At 36.6% G+C, this 20,683-nt stretch overlaps 2 protein-coding genes across 2 annotated transcripts in view; one reads left to right on the forward strand and one right to left on the reverse strand.

Annotated features, from left to right (window-relative positions):
* LOC116165668 (protein MON2 homolog) overlaps window positions 1-17,430 on the reverse strand; it is a 35,326-nt gene extending 17,896 nt beyond the window's left edge. Inside the window, exons 1-13 of the mRNA XM_031480298.1 lie at window positions 16,847-17,430; window positions 16,670-16,801; window positions 10,170-10,352; window positions 9,751-10,122; window positions 9,505-9,702; window positions 9,202-9,451; window positions 5,496-5,643; window positions 5,024-5,448; window positions 4,856-4,975; window positions 1,210-1,580; window positions 771-1,159; window positions 560-722; window positions 175-511 (exon numbers count right to left, since the gene is read on the reverse strand). Coding sequence (XP_031336158.1) covers window positions 175-511; window positions 560-722; window positions 771-1,159; window positions 1,210-1,580; window positions 4,856-4,975; window positions 5,024-5,448; window positions 5,496-5,643; window positions 9,202-9,451; window positions 9,505-9,702; window positions 9,751-10,122; window positions 10,170-10,352; window positions 16,670-16,801; window positions 16,847-16,963 — 3,205 coding nt within the window. The 5' untranslated portion in view covers window positions 16,964-17,430. The remainder of the gene's footprint in view (window positions 1-174; window positions 512-559; window positions 723-770; window positions 1,160-1,209; window positions 1,581-4,855; window positions 4,976-5,023; window positions 5,449-5,495; window positions 5,644-9,201; window positions 9,452-9,504; window positions 9,703-9,750; window positions 10,123-10,169; window positions 10,353-16,669; window positions 16,802-16,846) is intronic.
* Window positions 17,431-19,358: 1,928 nt separating this feature from the next.
* LOC116165691 (nucleoside diphosphate-linked moiety X motif 19-like) lies at window positions 19,359-20,683 on the forward strand. The gene is made up of 3 exons (XM_031480346.1): window positions 19,359-20,166; window positions 20,212-20,419; window positions 20,469-20,683. The coding sequence occupies exons 1-3, from the start codon at window positions 19,519-19,521 to the stop codon at window positions 20,645-20,647; spliced, it is 1,035 nt and encodes a 344-aa protein (XP_031336206.1). The 5' UTR covers window positions 19,359-19,518; the 3' UTR covers window positions 20,648-20,683.

The following is a 20,683-nucleotide window of genomic DNA, read 5'->3' on the forward strand; positions in this document are numbered from 1 at the left end:
TATATTTTTTGTGATAGTCATTTAAAAAATTTTAACTCTGAAGAATAAATACAAGTGTTTTAAACTAAAAAATTGGCACAGTGTATTTTCATTGAGGAATTTGCAAGAGAGGTATGAAATGTAGGTTTGAGCACCTACAGTGTGTCAGCTGACCTCCCACCCACTTAATCTTACCTGTATCAACTTTCTCGCTACTCGCAGCACTTGACAGACTTCTCACTTTATCCAACAACGGAAACAGCACCTGCCACAAAACCGCTTGCCATGTCGATTGTTTCAGAAGGCTTCCGTGTGCCGATATGGTCGAGAACAGAGTCTGTCCGGCCGACTTTCTTACGGCCGGACGTGGATCGACACACAAATCGCCCAACCTCGCGTACAGACACATCCACAACTTATCAAAGCTGGGCATATTGAGGGTGCCAGGAAAGTCGGGTAAGACTGACGCGTCTTCGCTTAGATTTTGGGTTAGCTTCGCTTGATTTTGGTGGAAGTAATCGGAAATGTTCCACTAAAAAGAAAAGTTGTTATAAGGGAATAATAACCGTAGGCGTTTTACCATTAGGCCCACAGCAGTCAGTGAAATGTTCAGTTCTTGTGTTTGAGAACCGAATTTTGCGACAGTATCGACACATATCGGCAAACATCTCCAAGGCATCACCAATAGAAAGTCGGTAATAACCAATTGAAGGCATTGAAATGCTATTCGTATCAAATTTTCACTGACAAAAAAAATCAATTAGGCATAATCGACACATATTGCAATTTACCCATGATGATCTGATACAGCTCCAATTATTCCCAAGACTAACGGCCAGCCATGCGATAACGTCTCACCAGCTCCATGTAAGATCTGTAAGACGCACTCCAATTGGCGCTGCCTTACATCGCCATGAGGAACAGTCGACAGTTCTGCTAATGGTCCCAAAAGTAAAGTTTGCAACTTTTGATTCTCTCTCAAGGGTACAGGGTACTTATACTGCAAAGCGGACTTGACTAGGTACGTAATTGCTTCAACGCCCCACTCTCGCATTCTAATGTGCGGATGGTGGCAGACTTCTAGCAAATGGTTGGTGAGGGGGCGCCACAGCACTTCGATACGTGACATGTTGACCAGGCCCGTTTCCAAAAGCTTAGCGACAGCAAATAGTGATGGTTCCTAGAAATCAAGTATGTTAATATTTCGATAAAGTGTGCGAAAAATATTACTCGATTCGAATATGCCAGCTCCATGGCCTCCTGGGATAATTTACAGAGTGCGTTTATTAAATGATGCAGAGCTACATCATCTAAATACTGACTCGACTCAAACAACCTACTCAGCATGGTCGAAAGAACCGGCAAATCTGCCATGACCGCGGTCGTTATTACTGCGTTCGAATCTGCTGTTGTCCGGCCCGCTTTCAAACTGCCCCCTGTCGACGGTTTAAGTCCTAAGATCCATACTAGATGTTGTAGGGTGGTCAACACTAAGTGCCATGACGTTCCCAGAATGCTTCCGTGACAATGTGCCAGATTTAAAAGGGCTCTCATCGACTGGAGGTTTTTAGCGGTCAGCATGACCGGACCTTGCTGTGTACCTTTAAATAATATTATTGACACAATTTTGTATAGGCTAATGGCATTGGTTTATAGTTATTCCAGTTAAATCTTTGGGTAAAGTCCAGGGGGCGTGTTCGGTAAAGTGTTGAGCTAATGGGGAGGGCTACGTGAACGGACCCAGATCCAAAAATGGAACCAGCTAAAATGTTCTCAAGTATTCTTCTTATGGAAATAGTAACACTGAGGCTTAACCAACATTCTTAATAATAGAAACATTGCATTTTCTATTTTCTTCTAAATGCGCCATTTTATTCTGAATTCCACGCATTTAGGATTTGTGTACCTATCTGTCATAATTTTTGACACATCAATTTTTCTTTAAAAATTTTGACATTCAAAAATACATATCTTGTAACCGCTCATAAGTGAGTGCCCTTTTTTTATAATCGACGTTGAAGCAATTTTTTGAGTGACCGCTCCAAATTTTGTCGAAATGGAAATTTTTTCCGCGCCTCTATTTAGGAAATTTTGGTAAAATTTTTGCAAAACCATAACAAGAATACCCAGAAACTTAAAACCATTCCATCCTCCTAAATGGATTTGTTTACCGCGTACATGCAATAATAACAAAGTTTCCAGGACTTTCCAAAAATGTCAAAATTTCAGTTTTTTAAATTGCAACTGCTATTTCTGATGGCAGAAGTGAATCAATGAAGAATGAATTTTAGGCCCACTTTTATTAACATTCCTTCGAACCGAGGGATCTGGGGAGTTATGGAATACCACCTAGGAAAGAGACCTACAACTGTCATAAGTAGAGACCGGATTTCATGCTTTTATGCATTACGTAAATATTGTATGCAGCTCAAAATAAAGCAATAATTTACACGAACTAACAAAAATGAATCACATTGGCGCAAAGTGCATATTTTGCATTTTTGGGGTTTTTATGCATATTTAAGATACATTAGCATTTTATTAATTTTTTGAACCATGTTTATCACAAAACAAGTTTCCAGTGGTACAAATTGCAACAATTATATTTTTTTTATAAATAATAAAGATAAACAAATAATAAGTAAATCAAATAAAATAAAAATTATAAGATAGAAACAGAACAAAAGAAAACAATAAAACAGAAAAAAAAATAAAAGAAAAACAAAAAGAAAAAAAAAAATAAATGAAAAAAAAATATGGCGCCCAAGTTTGTTAAATTATAAAACGTCAGCGGTGTTCATTTCACCATTGATTTATAATGCAAGCAAATTTTCAAGTTCAACAAATGATATGACTAATGTTGGCCAGGGAAAATGTTTCAATAATTTTTTGTGCATTATTTAATTTTTCATGCATATCTTCATGTTTTTTTGTGCATATATATGTGCATTTTTGACGTGTTTTCATGCATATAAGTCCGATCCCTAGTCATAAGACCTTCATATACTGGGTGGTATTACCTATCCCCACATCCCCTGGTGATACGTTCTACATCAAAACGTTCAGCTCTCGCCTTTGTACAAAAATCATGGTGTTAAGAATAAGCAATACCAAACTGGAGGTCTGGGGGGTATGGAACACCCCCTAAGAAATGCAGATTTCAAATTTCCCTCCCTCCAGCTGTTATAAACCTTCTTAAATGCGTTAAATTCAGAGAAAAAAATAGAAAATGAAGAAAATCTATTTAAGAAACAAAGATGACATCAACGTCCGGTATTAACGGAATCGGCGCCATCTTGAAGTTATTTTATTTCAATCCGCAATGGTCGAGTGTGGCTGTGTACCAAATTTCAAGTTTCTATTTCAACTGCAACTACTGCAAGTTTAAATACTTCCTGTATAATGAGTTTTTTATGGTACTATATCCAACAAAGTTGCCATAAAAAAAATATGCCCCCCTAACGATGCAAAAGTATGGCACAACAACAAATTAAATTGGTAGCAAACTTTTTATATCATACAAAACTTCTTTGCAAAAATTGTAGTTTTGCAGATATATTCGGTGCACCCTGTATAAGTGCACAGGGGATACTTAAACAAGAAAAATAATTCCTTGAATTTAATGCATTACAAATTATGATTTAACATTCCGGTCTGATAAGAGTGCGTAATATTCACTAACATGTGTAAATTCTCAAGAGTAGTTCACACAGATTTTTGCCTTTACCTTTAAATGTAATTTGATCTATGTAAAAAATCAGATATAACTGAATACTGAACGATCCTCGAGAGCTTTGCAGATACATCATTTTTACAACACACCTTGAGGGATTGATTCTTTCCTACCAGATCAGCATAGCTTGTAAAACAAATTTTTGAGTCGGTATTAGTTTTACTTTTATTCGAGGTCCGTATACACGAAATCCCATTTAAATATCTGAACAAATAAAAAATTTGAAATTGCGCATGCGCAAAACAAATTTTTTGATTCAGCATTAGTTTTACTTTTATTAGAGGTGCATACATACAACATTTCACGCAAATCGGTTCGTAACTAACAGAGATGTCAAAAAATCGGATTGCGCACGCGCAAAACAAATTTTTTGGTTCGATATTTACTTTTATTCGATGTGCTTACATACAAAATTTCATGCTATTCGGTTCATAACTAACAAATAGTTTTCAACACATTACATGTCACCACGAGTGAAACAAAGATGGTAGCAATCTGAAGTTATAGTTTGTTTCACCAATAATTTAACATTTCTCATTAGGTCGTTAGTTAACTAGCGGGAATTCCCACTGCGACATTTAAAACAATAGGCCAATAGCCCCCATTTAACTAAAAGTCAGCGGTTCTCAAAGGAACTACATTTTAAATATATCGATTATTAAGCCGATTTATACGAGCACTACAATTTGGCGTTTGAAACATTAAAATTTTATTGAAAACCGCTGACTTTTAGTTAAATGGGGGCTATTGTCCTATTGTTTTAAATGTCGCAGTGGGAATTCCCACTACTTAACAACCTAATGAGAAATGTTAAATTATTGGTGAAATGAACTATATTGAAACAATTATTTAATACTGCTCTGTTAAGTAAGTGAAATGTAAGTTGGACAATGCTATATCTGATCCTTAGGCTCTAACCTGTGGTGTTCCCCAGGGATCGATATGAGGACCAACATTATTCAGTATTTATTATTTACTTGTTAGGAATATTAAATTTGCCGCTTCCCAAAAATACATGAAGACCATACCACCAAACCTAATCAATGACGCAGGATGAACTGCAGTTAATGTAAACTTTATTTATTTACAAGAGAAAGTGATCGCTACTTATTGCCCTTTGCCGTGAGTCGACCTTATACTTACCAACAGGCAAAGAAGATGTTGGTAGAGGAGTACCTACAGCCACAACCTGTTGTCGGTAATCTGATTCACCATAAGGAGCAATATACTGCGAATGAACATCTTGACTGTCACTTCGTTGTACTGAAAACAGTAAGAGAGTTATCAAGCACCCTCGCTATAATTGATTACTTCTTAAATTCATTCCTGGCGTGACTGCGTTTAATATTGTTAAAGCATAGTGTGGAGGAAGTGAAGATTTACAGATGGCGGTAATGAACGCGTCTCTCGGTATTTGCAAGTCGAGCATACCGCAAAGCGACGCGTACGTTTGCACAGCTTTCAAAACATTCTCCGTGATCGATTCGTCGGTGCTAGCTTCAATTAGGGGACTTAACGCCGCCACTAGTCCGCACCAACTCGAGTTGATTAGCTGACAGTGTAGATCCTTATCCTTTTCGTTCGATACGAATGTCACGGTTTGCCCGTCGGTTGTCTGTTGTGGGACAATCGTTATATGAAGGGAACGAATGATTTCTAATAAGCAAGCATATGCGATTGATATTCCGTAGCCGTCGGGTATTAGTGGCGGTTCTATTTTATCTAACACTTCCAAACTAAAAAGGCGGGTTAATAACACCTTCGCAATACCAACTCTCCTTACTATGTTGATTTGGCTGTACCGGTAGGAAAAGTAATCACAACTGGCAACCAGACTCCTCTGGAAAAGAAACCGGGTTGTGGAGAAACGCCTGGACCTGAAGGTATTCCCCCGCTCAGAAAAACAGGTGGCTGACCTTGCGTTACTGGAACTGCGCTTGGTGTTACCAAAGACTCTTCAAAGATGCCTGTGAAGTTAGTCGGACCAATCTTTAGTGCGATTGTTTAGTGTTTGTTTAAATATTTTGTACGTTTGTCTGGATGCATTTTTTAAACTATTCTCAAAGCTTCACAATATTCGCGCCTATTTTAGCAATGGTCTACTTGGCGATAAATTCTGTAGAATTTAGTGCTGTGCAAAAAAACGAGTAATTGATAACTTATCGATAATTATCGATTAATCGACGACTGATAAATTAAAAAAAAATTATCGATTAATCGATAATTATCGATAAATTAGTCAATTAAAAGTAATGCTTTCAAAAAAACGATTAATCGATAATTATGGATTAATCGATAAGTTATCGATAATTTATCGAAAATTTGCGTTCAGCGTAGTTAATTTAGTGAAAGGTGTGTTTTCTTTGTGTGTAATTCATAGCAATTATTTGTAATTAATGACATTAACGCTTACTGTTGGAATACCCAAGCCCGAGCCTAATTCTCAACTTCAAATCAAAGCAGCCATTCATTTTGCGAGACCCAGGATCCTCTGAGCCTCAGAAAAAAGTGGTCACTTACACGATTTTCGTACAAATTCAGTGCTCGTTATCGATAATTATCGATTAATCGATAACGTTATCGATTAATCGATAGTGGATTAATTTTTAAAAAAATGGTCGACTAATCGATAATTTATCGAAAATTATTGAAAAATGTATCAATTAATTGTGATTTTAAAGGATTGGTCGGTAAATCGATAATCTACCGATTAATCTTACATCGATTTATCGCAAAAGCGATCAAGTAAGAGCATTCCAGAGTTGGCATGACACTTATAAAATATGATCACAATTCACAACCTACTTTAGGCTGCTTGACGTGAATTAGATACTATTATGCTTAATTACCGTTTCTGTTAAAAACTAATAATTTTGAGGTTATTGAAGGACATACCAAATTTTTGAGGATTAGGTACTGTCTAGACTCTAGTTGATCACCTTTGATTTCAAAAAACTATGGCATACCTATGGTTGTTTTAATATTTTTCAAAACATCCTGTTTTTATTTAAATTATCAATATCAATACCAAAATTGTTAACGAGTGTACACATTGAGAATATATTTATATCGATAGGATTTATGATAAAGTATCCATAGTTTTCTCTCGATAATTATCGCTATTCAATAAATCAATAACAATCAGAGATCGACAATTTTCGACAGATGTCAATAATAATCTATTATTATCGACAATTAACGATTATTATTATCAAACGTTAGCGATAATTATCAAAAGTTATCGATACTTATCAAAACTTATCGATAATTAACGATTATTATCGAAAGTTATCGATTAACGATTAATCGATAATTATCGGACTAAACAGACTTATTAATAAATCGATAACAATTTCATTTATCGCCCAGCAAAAAATTGTTTTGGGCGACGTGGCTCTGTCCTAGGCTCTGCCTATTGAGGAAAAGGAGGTCGTATGTTTCGCTATTAATAACTATTGTTTTAACATGAGCATATAAAATATTCGTAAGAAATCCCTGGTGACGCGTCCATTGGGGATGTAAAAAATAATTTTTAAAAACCATTTGGGCAGCCGCTGAAACCGAGCCTATGTTCCATCCGTGAGTGGCACATTTGGGTGAGGTGGAACGACGCAAACCGCTAGTTGTACATATTTTTCATTAACAATGGTTATGTTGGCCACTTTAACTGCCAGAGCTAACCATTCTAGAGTTTCTTTACACCATTAGAAAAAAAAACTGTTTTCTTCTTATTTATTGCCACAAGCATGAATTAACGTCATGCATTTTTTGGGTTACCTTTAGCTTCTAATATTTTATTATATTTATCAGTTACGAGAACTGCAGTATACCTATATGCATTGCGACATGAGCTTGTGAGGATACCACCATGTCCAGTTCATTAATATACAGGGTGTTAATTAATGTCATGCAGATATTTCAGGGGGTACTCGTCAAAATAAGAAAACAAGTTGTAAATCTGTATGATTAAAGCGCATTTTTGGTAATGCAGGTCAGTAGGTATTTAATTAGCGAAGTTTAAAATTATCGATCTCACGAGTAATTTTGGCTCCGTTAAATAATTAATTTTATTTAATAAACGTCTTTAATTTTGTAAAACAAATCACAAAGTAAATAATAAGTTTTTATACTGGTAGCGCTATCTAACGGTAAAATTATAGCACCTCCGAAAACCATATTGAAATTATTTTCTTCAATTACCGATCTCACAAATAATCCAACTAAAAATAGACTAGTGCCTGCACATCTACACTATAGCAGAAAGCTTTTAGTGAAAATTTGAAGTCTCTAGCTATTGTAGTTGCCGAGATCTCACGCGAACAGCCGCCCGGCCAGCCATAACGAATATAATAGCGTATTTTTTCAAAAATGCGCTAAAAATGATCTAGAAGCCGTCGTTTACGTTATACAGGGTGGCAAAGAAAATGTAACACCCTGCATACTGCAACCAACTATTTTAATACTTCCTTGTAGAAATTCAAAAAAATAATTGATGTATCAAATTGCAACATTATCTTGTAACTATCCAAAATCTCGCATTCATTTACAGACCTTGTAAAAATAGCAAAATAGATGTTAACTCTACTTCAAAATCGAGTACTGAATTTGTACGAAGATCATGTAAGTGGCCACTTTTCTCTGAGGTTCAGAGGATCCTGGGTCTCGCAAAATGAATGGCTGCTTTGATTTGAAGTTGATAATTAGGCTCGGACTTGGGTAATCCAACAACGGTACGCGTTAATGTCATTAAAAATAATTGCGATGAATTACATCATGGAATTCAACCACTCTTACACTTTTCCGGGTCGCAGGATTTAACTTTACGCTATTGTTTATTTGTATTTAAATTCGCTACTATAGGCGTACGCTATTTCTCCTCGAGTAGTATTTTTACAACACACCCTTCACTAAATTAACTGCGCTGAACGCTTCACGCAAATTTTCTCACGCGGTTCAACGTGAATGTCACACTCACACAAAATATAGAAACCACCCTGCTGTAATTTACAAGTGCATAACCTAACTTCGCCTACGGTTCAACGCACATTGCCTAACAGCTCTCTCCGAAGAACCAAATGCGCCCTACTTTTCTGAGTCACACGCATTCCGTAGTTCACACCTTCTCCACTAATAAAACTAGAACTCTTGATACCAATAACTGAACTACATGGGGAGTGATTTCCCGTTGAATCAGCAAATCTCAAGACAAGCTTGATTACCGGATGCGACTCTTACAGAATCGGCTCGTAATTCTAGCTAATCTCGTCACGTCCTACGACTTCTCGGCGTCTCGAGCTTTCACACGCATTTCAAGAGTCAGGACCGTATTTACGAAAATGATAATTTACCGAATCAAAAAATGTAAATTATCGCGCACACTTTCAAAACATCACCCAAACAAATAGTTAAACAATCCTTTGCAGTACACTTTTTCGTATAAATTCATAATTGGTCAAACCAACTTCATAGGCATGAACGAAAGTACTTACTTGTCGACGCACACTGCAGCTGAGGATTCACGAATAGTGACTGAACATATGCGCCTAACGAGTTTACAATATCCTGAAAAATGCTAGTCGTATGTTTCTTAAGATCGTAACATTCACAAAACGAGTTTAACAGTTCGGGTTGTATGGTCATTTTATGTAAAACCTCGAGCGCCAACGATCGTTGCCACGTTGGTTTATCAGGATCTAGGAATTTCACGATTAATGAAAGAAATATTTCGCATTCAGTTACCTAAATACGAGATATAATTAAATTAGCAATTAAGATATGTATATAGCTATTACCAATAAACTGTGATATTTTTGTATTAAAATTGAAACGACTCGAAGTAGTCGCATACTAATGGGAAAGTACGGTTTGTCGAAAGGTGTCGCTTGCTGTATGCTTGCGGGAATGGAATTGCGATATTTAATGTTGGGAGAAAATAACTTAATTACTAACGCGCAGACGCGCTCTTTGAGTAGGAAGCTGAATTCGGCATTCTGAAAAATCGGTTTTACACTTAGAATAAATACTTAGGCCATTCTTACCTTGAAGAAAACAATGGAAAATTGTGTCAGTACGGACTCGAGCAGTTCTAAACCGAAAGTCCTCGTCATTTCGGTCATGCCAATTAGCCAATATGGCTGATCGGCGTTGACTAATTGCACTAAGTCTTGGAATAGTAGATAGGCGTCGGAGGCGCACGGTGGTAATCCCTTTGGCGCGACACCGCTGGGCGTCTTCAGATCTTCCAAATTGACTTGTCGAGGTAAAGGATGGCCCTCTAGCTCGCATATTTGTTCATCTTCAGCCACCACTCTTTCGAAAACGAGATTGACTAATTGGCGTACGGTTGCGCCGGCTGTATTTATTGTAGTCGAATTTTTAGTAAAGTGTAGCCGAAAACATAGCACCAACGTCTAGAAGAACAATGAGTGATTCTACGCTAATTGCTGTCCTTAAGTACCCTTGCTAAAGTCTCCCCATGTACGATTGTATTCGTTGTAAGCAGTAGGGTTACCGATTGCAGAACTTTTACCTCCTCGATTCCGGACTCCATTAAACTCCACAATGTATCCGTTATGTATCTTGCACCTTTTTGATCTACCACTTGTTGAGTTATAAGTTTTTGTATAATAGGGAGACAACACTAGAACAAACGTTTTAATTAAGTAAAACGTTCACTAACGTTATTTAATTATTGCCGCTTTTTGGGCTAATAGGATGAAATATTTGGTAAACTAAATTGTCACAAATAGTGACCGATACACTTCATTTTCCTTTTGTGAGTACTCTTTTTCGATATTCAACATTTTCAGATACAACCAACCTCAACAGAGGATGATTATTATTATTATTATATGTCTATCCAGGGCCTTAGCTAAAATAGGCCCCGCTCTTAAAAATTGCAATCATGCTCATAAATGATCAAATATAAAAACAGGTGATTGGTATTTGGAATTACTGTAACGAACCACCCGTTTTCGTACAGGAATCATAACAGAATTTACGAACCCCCTGTATTTAGGGTTCAGACGAACTCAAAACAAAGACTTCCTTACGAGAAACTGTTGTTCTAGACCTAGGCAGTTTTTTGCTAGGAGAAGGTAAAAGTAATTCCTTTGATTTCTAGAGTTGTATTTTAACCAGCTGCCGAACATCATTGTGAAGTTTCTAATTGTTCCCATAGAGGTACACAAATTATTTTTGTAACATCCGACAGCCATATATTTGGTATTAGTCAATTTCAATTTCGCAATGTTAAACCAAAACGAGAATTAAAGCTGCAAGGGCCCTGCAGTTTATTTCACTATCGCAGACCTTTTGCGATTGGCCCGAAATTCCAGGTAACGATAGGCATTACTGGGCCCCCAAATGTGAAAATTTTAATCCGCCCAATTAACTCAGTATAATTTAACCATAGTTGCTGCAAACTTTGTATGATTAAATTGGGCCTAGTGTCATCATGACATTCAAGATTAGTACCCAATTTTTAGGACGTCAGGGAGACCGGTAATAAAATAAGGAAGTTTTGGACGTTATCAACCGAGTACGCCGAATTCCATTTTAACATTTTTGAAAATTCTATATAAGGTATTGGCATGATTTCGAGGAGATCTTTTGCATTTGCCGCTTTGTTCGCGTGCGTTTTAGGCCGTTTTAGTTTGTTTTTTCAATTGTACAACAACGAATCGTTTATTTCCAAGTAATAATTCTGTTTTAGATTTTCGCCAGTGACCGCCGTCAATTGCCCGGGAGTTTTCCGATTCTCCGTTTGAGTGCCAGTAGGATTCGGGAATGGAAACCGTCCCTTAACCAGAAGCAAGGGCTGAAACCTCCTGGTGGCACCCGAGAGAACCGTACCGTTCCAATGAGACCGCCGCCTATCAAAGATTCTTAAAATGTTTAAAATTGTCTAATAGACTCACTCACTTTGGTCGACTGGCTGACTGGTAGCAAATGCGGGACCTTAGAAGAACGCTTGTAGAAAGGCGAGGAGTGTACATGCAACTACCAGGGCCGTGTAATTAACAACTGTAGGGACGGGGCTGCATGATGTGGGGTCCGATTGGTGTCGTCAGAAAGAACTTGCAAAAGCACACAACGGAATTTTGTTTTTTTTTCCTAGGGGGGAAATAAAGCACCTTTTGCAACGCTCGCGTTTTCAAGGGGGCGTCCAAAAGTTTCTTAGAGCACGAATCGCGGTCTCGCATTCTCGTGTCGCCAATAGAAGTATGAGAAATGCTTCAAAAATTGAGAACTATTTTGTCGATGGTTTTTAGTGAAATTCATCAAAATACGAATTGTGGGCGGGCGGGACGTCGGAAGTGGGTACCCCCAAAGAGAATGTGGTAGCCTTCGACAAGATTTTATGTTTTGATGGAGGATCCCCAGGAATCACAACTGGTTAATAGAATAGTGATCTGCCATACAAAAATGCGAGTCCCTTCGGTCTCACATGAGGACTTTGGTAATTTTTTAAGAATTAACAAAAATGTGCTATTGTTTGCGTTTTGTCCGTCCGCCCGTCCGGACCCACTTCCACAGTTTTGAACTACTTCTAGGGGAATTTTCCTAGAGTCCTGGAATTTTTGCATTATGTAGCCTATACCTTGAAAGTGTGCCAGACGGCCATCAAATTTCGCTGTCTAAAAGGGGCCCCCCCCCCCACGAATTATTTCCCGAGATGCTGAAAGTGAAACGTGCATAGCTCTTACATACGACAACCAATTGGTCTCAGATTTTGCATACGCATGCCTTTAGTGGTTCCAAGTTAAACTTTAAGGAATGGGGGGGGGGGGGGGGAACACATGTTCTACTATTTTACCCTTCATGGTATTCTAATGAAAAGTCTCATCGAAATAAATTGGTTTGTACAAACTAGGGGGTTAAAAATTAATTTTTATCTCTCATTGTATTCTAATTAAAGGTCTCAACGAAAGGAACCGTTTTCGACCAACTACTGCCCTTCTTACTGTCCTCTTATCAAAGTACGGGGCAGAGCAGGGGGGAAGTGGAACTAGTTGTATCCTTCATGGTACTCTAATGAAAGGTCTCAACAAAAGGAATTAATTTCTACCAACCATAGCCCTCCTCCTCCACCTCTTATCGTGATCGGGTATATTCCCTTATACCTCAAGAACGGATTGTCGGAAGAGGGTACTCACACAGGGCGATTGAGACGTCAGCAAGAAATATATCCATTGGTGATGTCAAAACAAAAGCTATTTCGATTTAAAAAAATGCGCTTTATCTGCACAATTTATACTTGTTTTTAGATAAACTCGATGTTGGAAAGTATAGTCTTTTATATTTGACTTGGGCAAGTTGCATTTTTGGTTTTGTTAGATAAAAGCCCTTGATTTCTTTATTTATTAAGTTATCGGAAATGTTTATTATAAACAATAGTTGCATAATTTACAGTTTTCAAAATTAGTATACAGGGTACGCAAAAACGTTATCGGACCTAACCTCATTTTTATTTAATGAAACATTCTGTATATTTTAATCTATACGATAGCATACTAAATTCTCTTTTCAAAACTATAGCACACCAGGGATGACATTAAAAAAAAATTTAAGCGATTCAAAAAAATTCATAAGAAATTAAAAAAGAAATCATTCAAAAAATACAAATTTCACACAATTTTTGAATTTTTGATTATATTTAAACTTATTTTTAATCTTTTTGAATTGAATCCATTTAAAAAATGAGGTTAGGTCCACTAACTTTTTTACCTGACCCTGTATCCTTATTTTGAAAATTGTGCAATCATGATCGTTACAAAGGAAACTTTTCTAATAACCACATTTCCGATATTGAATTAAGTTTTACTATCGTTGTCGGTGATTAAAGTAGGATAGATGACGTTTTTGTATCAATTTTGTTTCTCAATGATAAAAATTGACTTTTATTAGAAATTGCGCAAAGCAAAAGTTGACACCCACGTTATAGACAAAGTTGATAAATTAAGAGTTGGGGTGCATTACATTTCACGATCGTTATAGAAGGTTAAGGTAGGTCAGATTAAAGGTATCAATTTTTCTTCTCAATGTCAAAAATGGATTTTGACACCCACCTGATGGACAAAATTGGTAAATTAGAGGTTGGACTGGATTACCTTTCATGATCGTTATAGAAGGTTAAGGTAGATCAGATTAAGGGATTGTATTTTGATTTTGTCTAGATTTTGCTTCTAAATGTCAAAAATGGATTCTTTATTAAAAATCATGCAAAGCAAAAGTTGACACCCACCTTATAAACAAAGTGGTACAGGTGGATTCAGTTTTACAATCGCTATCGTTAGTTAAGTAGGGTAGATTTGGTGTATCAATTGTCAATCGGCTTTATGGTAGAGCATTGGGTTATAAAATCCGGAGGTCGGGTGTTCGAACCTGGGTTGAGGTGAATTTTTCATCTGTGGCGGAGATGGAAATTACCTTAGACCAGTTCCGAGCATTCTACCGGCTACTCCGAATTAGGTTTTCCTGCATTTCCACTTGCATTCATTTCCCATTTGTAAGATGCAAGTTCTATTAAAATCGTAAAAATCCGGCCACAAATATGAAAGATAGCGTTGCAAATGTGCAATCCATTTTTGACGTGCTATTGAATTTCAGTTTATAAGAAGAATTTCATTTCAATTGTCACTGCGCATGCGCAAACCTAAATTTGGAAACTAACGTTAGATTTTCCTTTGTTCCAAGCGCCGCCTATGTATCAAATTTCATTTAAATGCTTCCATGAATAAAAAAGTTGGCACTGCGCATGCGCAAAACTAAATTCGGAAACGGGCGTTAGATTTTCCTTTATTCCAAGTGCGTATGTATCAACAGACGGACAGACCAACAGACAGACGACAGACAGCAATACGGCGGGCGGACAAAGTGGCCACAACAGCGCATTTTTTTTATTTTTGTGGAAATGCGCTAAAATAGATTTTTTATTAAACATCTTGAAAAGCAAAAATTGACACCCACCTTATAGACAAAATTCGTAATTAGGGGTTGAGATGGATTAAGTTTTACAATCTTTGTCAAGGATTAAAGTAGGGTAGATTACGTTTTTGTGTCAATTTTGTGAGCAATTTTGTTTCTCAATGTCAACAATGAAATTTTTTATAAATCGTGCAAAAGCAAAAGTTCAGATCCCTTATAAAGTTGATAAATTAGGTGTTAGGGTGAATTAAGTTTTACAATCTTTGTGGAGGGTTTATTTATTTATTATCCCTCAAAAAGCTTGCGCCCAATTACATCTTCAAATTTTGATTTTGCAAGTAATCAAAAATTTAAATTTATTGCACACTTAAGGTGGCGTTTACAAAAAGTGCAAAAGTTGCCTTGCGATTTCCCCAATAACTTTGTTTCGAGGTAAAAAAATAAACTTCTGCTAACTACCAATGGTTGCTAAGGGTTTAAGCTTGTGAATGAAATTAAATTTGATAACAAATTATTATCAGTGTGTGATAAAAATGAAAGATATATATTTTATATGGGAGTTTTCGAGGGAGTTTTTTAACTTATATCCTAAATAACGGAGAAAGTGCAGGAATTAGCTAAATAATTTTTGTTTCATGCAAATGTCGGAACATTATATATTTGAATAAATGCTATTTCAACCAAAAATTTGTACCCAGAAAGTAGTTATTGTGGAAACAAATTTCCAATTTTTCAATGTAAACGCCACCTTAATCACTTAATCACTAATAAATTAAGGATTAAATGGCAGATCAAATCTATGGAGTGCACTACTTTACATTCTCCTATCGTGTACAAAACTTCTATGAGGCGTCATTGCACATATACCTATTACTGGCAAGTCCATGGAAGTTTATTCCTGTCCAGGGGCGGACTGGCACGGAGGGGCGGGTGGCGATTGCCACCTAGCCTGTAGATTATAATGGCCCGTTGGAAATTTATAAGTATGTGCTGTATTTAGTTTCTTGACCTATTAATAAATTATTAACACGTTTTTCTAATTGGGGTTGATGTTAGGTTGTTAAAAAATTCTGTTTTAATTGAAGTGTTTTACAATGAATTTATCATTTTTTGTCGTAGTATTTTGAAAGTGCTGAAATACAATGATAGGCGACGCATCTCGTGTGGATTGTATATTTTGTTACTTTTAATTATCAGCTGCAATTTTAAAAAAACTGTATGGTAATTGATTTTCGAGAAAGGAGTACTTTAAAATGTTTTTGTGGTGCACCTCAGAGCTACACTACACTAATACATTAATGGCCCGTAAGTACTCAGTCCGCCCCTGTGTATAACCTTCCTTTTTTACCAAAATTCAACTACACCAAAATTTCTCGGGAAAACACTTTTTCTTATTAATTTGGGTGCGTAGATTCCAAATCAATTCGTACTTTTTCGATCAGACTTCTCAATCAAAAGTTATAGACTAGGAACCAATTTCGAAAAAAAATTCAAAGGGCTGTAACTTTTGAACTAGTAGCCCAATCTTGGAACTGTTTGAAATTATGGATTCTACAGGCCACATTCTGTAAGAAAATTTTTTTCCGGGGCGATCTGAGACAATTTTTTTTTCGGGGCTCAAAAAAGGCAGTGTATAACCTTCCTTCCAAAAAAGATAACAACAAAAATGAACACTTATACCAACAATGTTATTTATGTAAAAAATAATAGTCACAGTCAAGGGAAAGAAACTAAACTGGATCCTCTATGGAATTGGCGGTCAGCCTGCCCAGACCAATCAGAAAACTTCGCTTGATGAACACCAACTAACTGTGATTACTCATAATTTGCTTTCCAGTATAAACGCAAAGTTTTCTGTTACAGTTAGAAATTGAAACATTCTTTTAATGAACACATTAGATTAGATAACTCCTTTAGCTTCAAAAATGCAACCGGTGAGAAGTGAATCAGTACACAATCTGATTGCGCAATGTGAACCGATTCACACCTCAAAAATGCAATAATTAATTTTGCAGTGAAATTACTTACCTTAATAAGTTTGATATCTTTCGATTCACAACCCTGTACCAAGGGGTACATTACTTGATTGATGATGTAATACAAAGAGCTCTGTGCGTTTGGTCCTGAACTTCGCAACTTAATGATGGCTTCCTCGCACGACTAAAATTCGTATAAGTTAGATAAACAATTTACAATTGATCTCACCTCTTTAATTTGCGGATACTTCTTTTTGGTCTCGACTGATAGGTTTTTAAAGTCATTTTGTAGGCTTTCGAGGAACGCATGGGACATATCGGTGGCACTCGAACTTTCAAATGCCATGTTTCATTGATAAATTACGAATATTAAATGTTTACAATTCAGTTCTTCTCATTTGTTGGCATTCACACTATGAGCTGAGGTGGCACATAAAATCACAATCTTTTACAACACAGAAGATACCTATACTAAGATCAAACAGTCAGAACTCTTCTAATTTGGCAGTCCCATAAAGGTTTTTATTTCCATTCCACTATCGGGATACAATTTCAATTACACCCATAATAATTAATTAATAATTGAAATTGACAGACTAAACGTAACTGACGTGTGACGTTATCTTTTTTTTGGAAAACAAAATACATTGAAGTTAGATACATAAACAATACTTTATTTTTTTTCATTTTATTGTGGACATTTCAAAATTCTGAACGTAAAGTGACCTTTAAATTGGTTAGAGCGTTACAAAAATCATTGCAGTTTAAATTTCAGGCAAATTTATCGGATATTCAGGAGCATTGACAATGTGGCTAACGTAGAGGCAAATGGGACGTTAAAAAACCGGACATTTGTATTTTAACACAATTCATGTACAGGGTGTTTCAAGAAGGACATATGCAAAATCACTCATGAACAGGGGTCGGAACCCATATGAAATATAGGTTCTAGCTCCGCGCTATTTAGGTAGAATCATTTTTTAAGTCTTCCAGCACCGGTTCTATGGCGACAGTAATTTTCAGTTCGGGTTCCGGTTCCAGTTTTTTTTCTTCAGTTTTTAAGGGTTCCCACATAAATAAATAAAATTATTATTAATTATTTATAAAAGTCCATTATGGTCCAAGGAAGACATATTTTAAATAGAGGAAATGTTAATTAGAGGGCCCCTCTCGTATTGCTAAGATGTCAGCAGCTGCGATCCGCACGAGACGAACAGGCAACAGATAAAGCGAAGAATCGGACTGTATTAGATACCTACTCCACGAAGACAGAGAACCACTTATATACATCAGAAACATTAAATTAGAGACCCTCCCCTTTTCGTATAGCTTACGCACCGTCCGGTAGCGAGACACGAAGAAGGTATAACAGATACAGCAAAGAATCAGAGTGTATTAGGTACTTGCTTCACGGAATAGTTAAATTCAATCGAGCAGAGGAACATTACACTGCTAATATATTTTCTCGTGAATACAGAATTAAATACTTAATAAATAATATAAAAGTCTAACCACCTGTACAGTAAAGCAAACAAACATGATTCATAATATAACAGTCCTCAAAACAAAAGCATGGAGTACACCTGGCTTCAATAATAAATATTTTATGCAAAATGTAAATAATAAGAAATTGTGACACGAAATTCAATAGTTAATAGTTAGTACAAGAAGGAATATAATTACTACCTGTAAATACACTTCTTAAAAACAACAAACTAAATAAACGCTACACCCTCCATTGCCTTCCAACCGAATCTCGTTAACTGCAACTATATGGTTAACTGACGCTAACATTCCCCCCCAAGCTTCGTTATGAAAATCCCTAGTCTTTGGCATTTGCGCAGAACGGTTGAAATCGCAAATGTAGCACGCTTGATTATATACAGAGCATTTCGTATGCTTGTAAGTAAAGGTGTGCTGCCTAACCATAGGGGTAGATTATCATACTGAGACACAACGAAGCGCCTATTTATAGCGGACCTTCATACACACGAGCGGTCGCAAAACTGGTGGAAACTGGGTGCTTCGTTACAGAAATATCGGGTTTTGATTCTGATTTTTAATGTCGACTGTGCGGCTGTTAGTTTTTTTTTCAACAACTTGTCCCCCCCCCCCTCCCCCAACAGCATAAACATACTTTCAATATTTTACGCAAAATTAATTTTAATGTAATACTTTTTATTGTACAATTTAGCAACCACCATGCTTGGAACCGAAAAAAAACGTTATGAACCGCAACCTTTTTTACGGTTTTATGCAAGAGTTTATTCAGAATGAGAATCTAAAAAATACCGGTATCGGTTCCAATTGCCACCACTTATGCACAGTGCCGATTTCACTGCCAGTACCAATGTATAAAATCGGTTCCAAACAATGAATGCGATTAATCGAACTGTATAAATTTTGTGTCAGTTGTTAGCGTAACCCCATAAACAGCTCACGGTTGACGGTATATTTACCACCACGTAAAAGATCAAAGGCGACAAAGGCAAGACTTGCAGATGTGTTGCACACTGACTCCTCGGTATTGCGCAAACGCAAGCGCGCTAAAATTTGAATTTTCGTACAACTGTCAAGTTTAGAGGTAAATAATACACATAACCTGCAAACGTTATAATGGGGCTATTGTAACTGGAATTCACAGTGATGACCGAAAGCTTTATCATTGTATTTATAAATACAATAGCGCAAATTCAAATTTAAGCGCGCTTACGATTGCGCAGTACCGAGGGAGTCAGTGTGCAACATATCTGCAAGTCAAAGGCAAACAATGCCAAAGGTTAATTATTTTGCGATTAATAATTTGCATAGAGAAATAAGTCTTTACATAAAACGAAGTTCTCCAGATGATTCGCATTTACAAGCTCCATAGCATATAATTAAAGAGACTACGTGAACACAATGACCTCAAATTTAACAAACTGGCGACAATCAGCCACAGTGATAATTGCGGCGAAAACCTTTTTGACTTCCACGTCGAAATGCAACTACAAAATATTGATGGTAAAACGGAACAGAAAATCGTCGGTCCTACCAAGCGCGACGGTTTTTCCAGGCGGTGCGATTGACAAATCGGACACTTCTCACGATTGGCTAAAATTGTACGAGAAATTTGGTTTCAAATCAGAATGGCTGGATTCGTTAAATTCGAAGATTGACACTTCCTTACTTTTCAAAACTGACGACGAGAATGAAATACCTAAAAGTATATCTTTGAGAATTGCTGCCATTCGAGAAACGTTTGAAGAGACTGGTATATTAATGTGTAAAAACGTAAAGAATATTTCTGACGAAACGTCTTCGTGGGCTGACTACATAACATCAGAAGAGGTACAAAAGTGGCAAACCAAAATTAACAAAAATCCGAATGAGTTTATGAAGCTATGCTTGCATTTCGAAGTATTTCCAGATCTTTGGTCCCTGTATGATTGGAATAATTGGGCTACGCCTAGTCCGGTGCGGGCGAAGTTTAACACCATATTCTTTATGGCAATCTTTCAAAGCAAACCACCCGCATTTGCCGATAATGGTGAAATATCAGAAGTGCAAGTAAGAAACGTATGACGTACTGAAAAGGTGTTGAATGATTTTTAGTGGAACTCTCCCTCACAATATTTGGATATATGGGAAGCAGAAAAGTACCTGGCGACTATACCACAATTTTACGAGATTTCGCGATTAAATATCATTACAAATATTAATGATATCCAAAAGTTTTGCAGGGAACGCAGTCATAGCGTTTTGGAAAGGTATATGCCATGCATTGTAACTACCACCTCAGGCACTTTTTTCCTACTACCTGGTACTTATTTTAAATCTTGGGATTTTTGAATTTTAATGTTGATTTTTAGGTGATGCACTGTACTCAAAGTACCTAGATGTGTCTAAAGACAATGTTGACTATTTAGAAGAAATGCCTAATAGTGATGTGCAGCACAGAGTTCATATGCTACCTACTGGGGAAAGAAGACTAATAATAAAAAACTTTTCACCTGTATATTATGTTTCTCCAATAAGTAGCAAATTGTAAATACATATTGAATAATAATAAAATATATAATAAATA

The sequence above is a fragment of the Photinus pyralis genome, unplaced genomic scaffold, assembly GCF_008802855.1.
Source record: "Photinus pyralis isolate 1611_PpyrPB1 unplaced genomic scaffold, Ppyr1.3 Ppyr1.4_LG3a, whole genome shotgun sequence".
In the NCBI taxonomy this organism is placed as follows: domain Eukaryota; kingdom Metazoa; phylum Arthropoda; class Insecta; order Coleoptera; family Lampyridae; genus Photinus; species Photinus pyralis.

Coding starts and splice junctions, on each gene's coding strand:
- LOC116165691 (XM_031480346.1), top strand. CDS start 19,519: ATGACCTCAAATTTAACAAACTGGCGACAATCAGCCACAGTGATAATT. Junction 20,167..20,211: donor GTGAAATATCAGAAGTGCAA/GTAAGAAACGTA, acceptor AATGATTTTTAG/TGGAACTCTCCCTCACAATA. Junction 20,420..20,468: donor CACTTTTTTCCTACTACCTG/GTACTTATTTTA, acceptor GTTGATTTTTAG/GTGATGCACTGTACTCAAAG.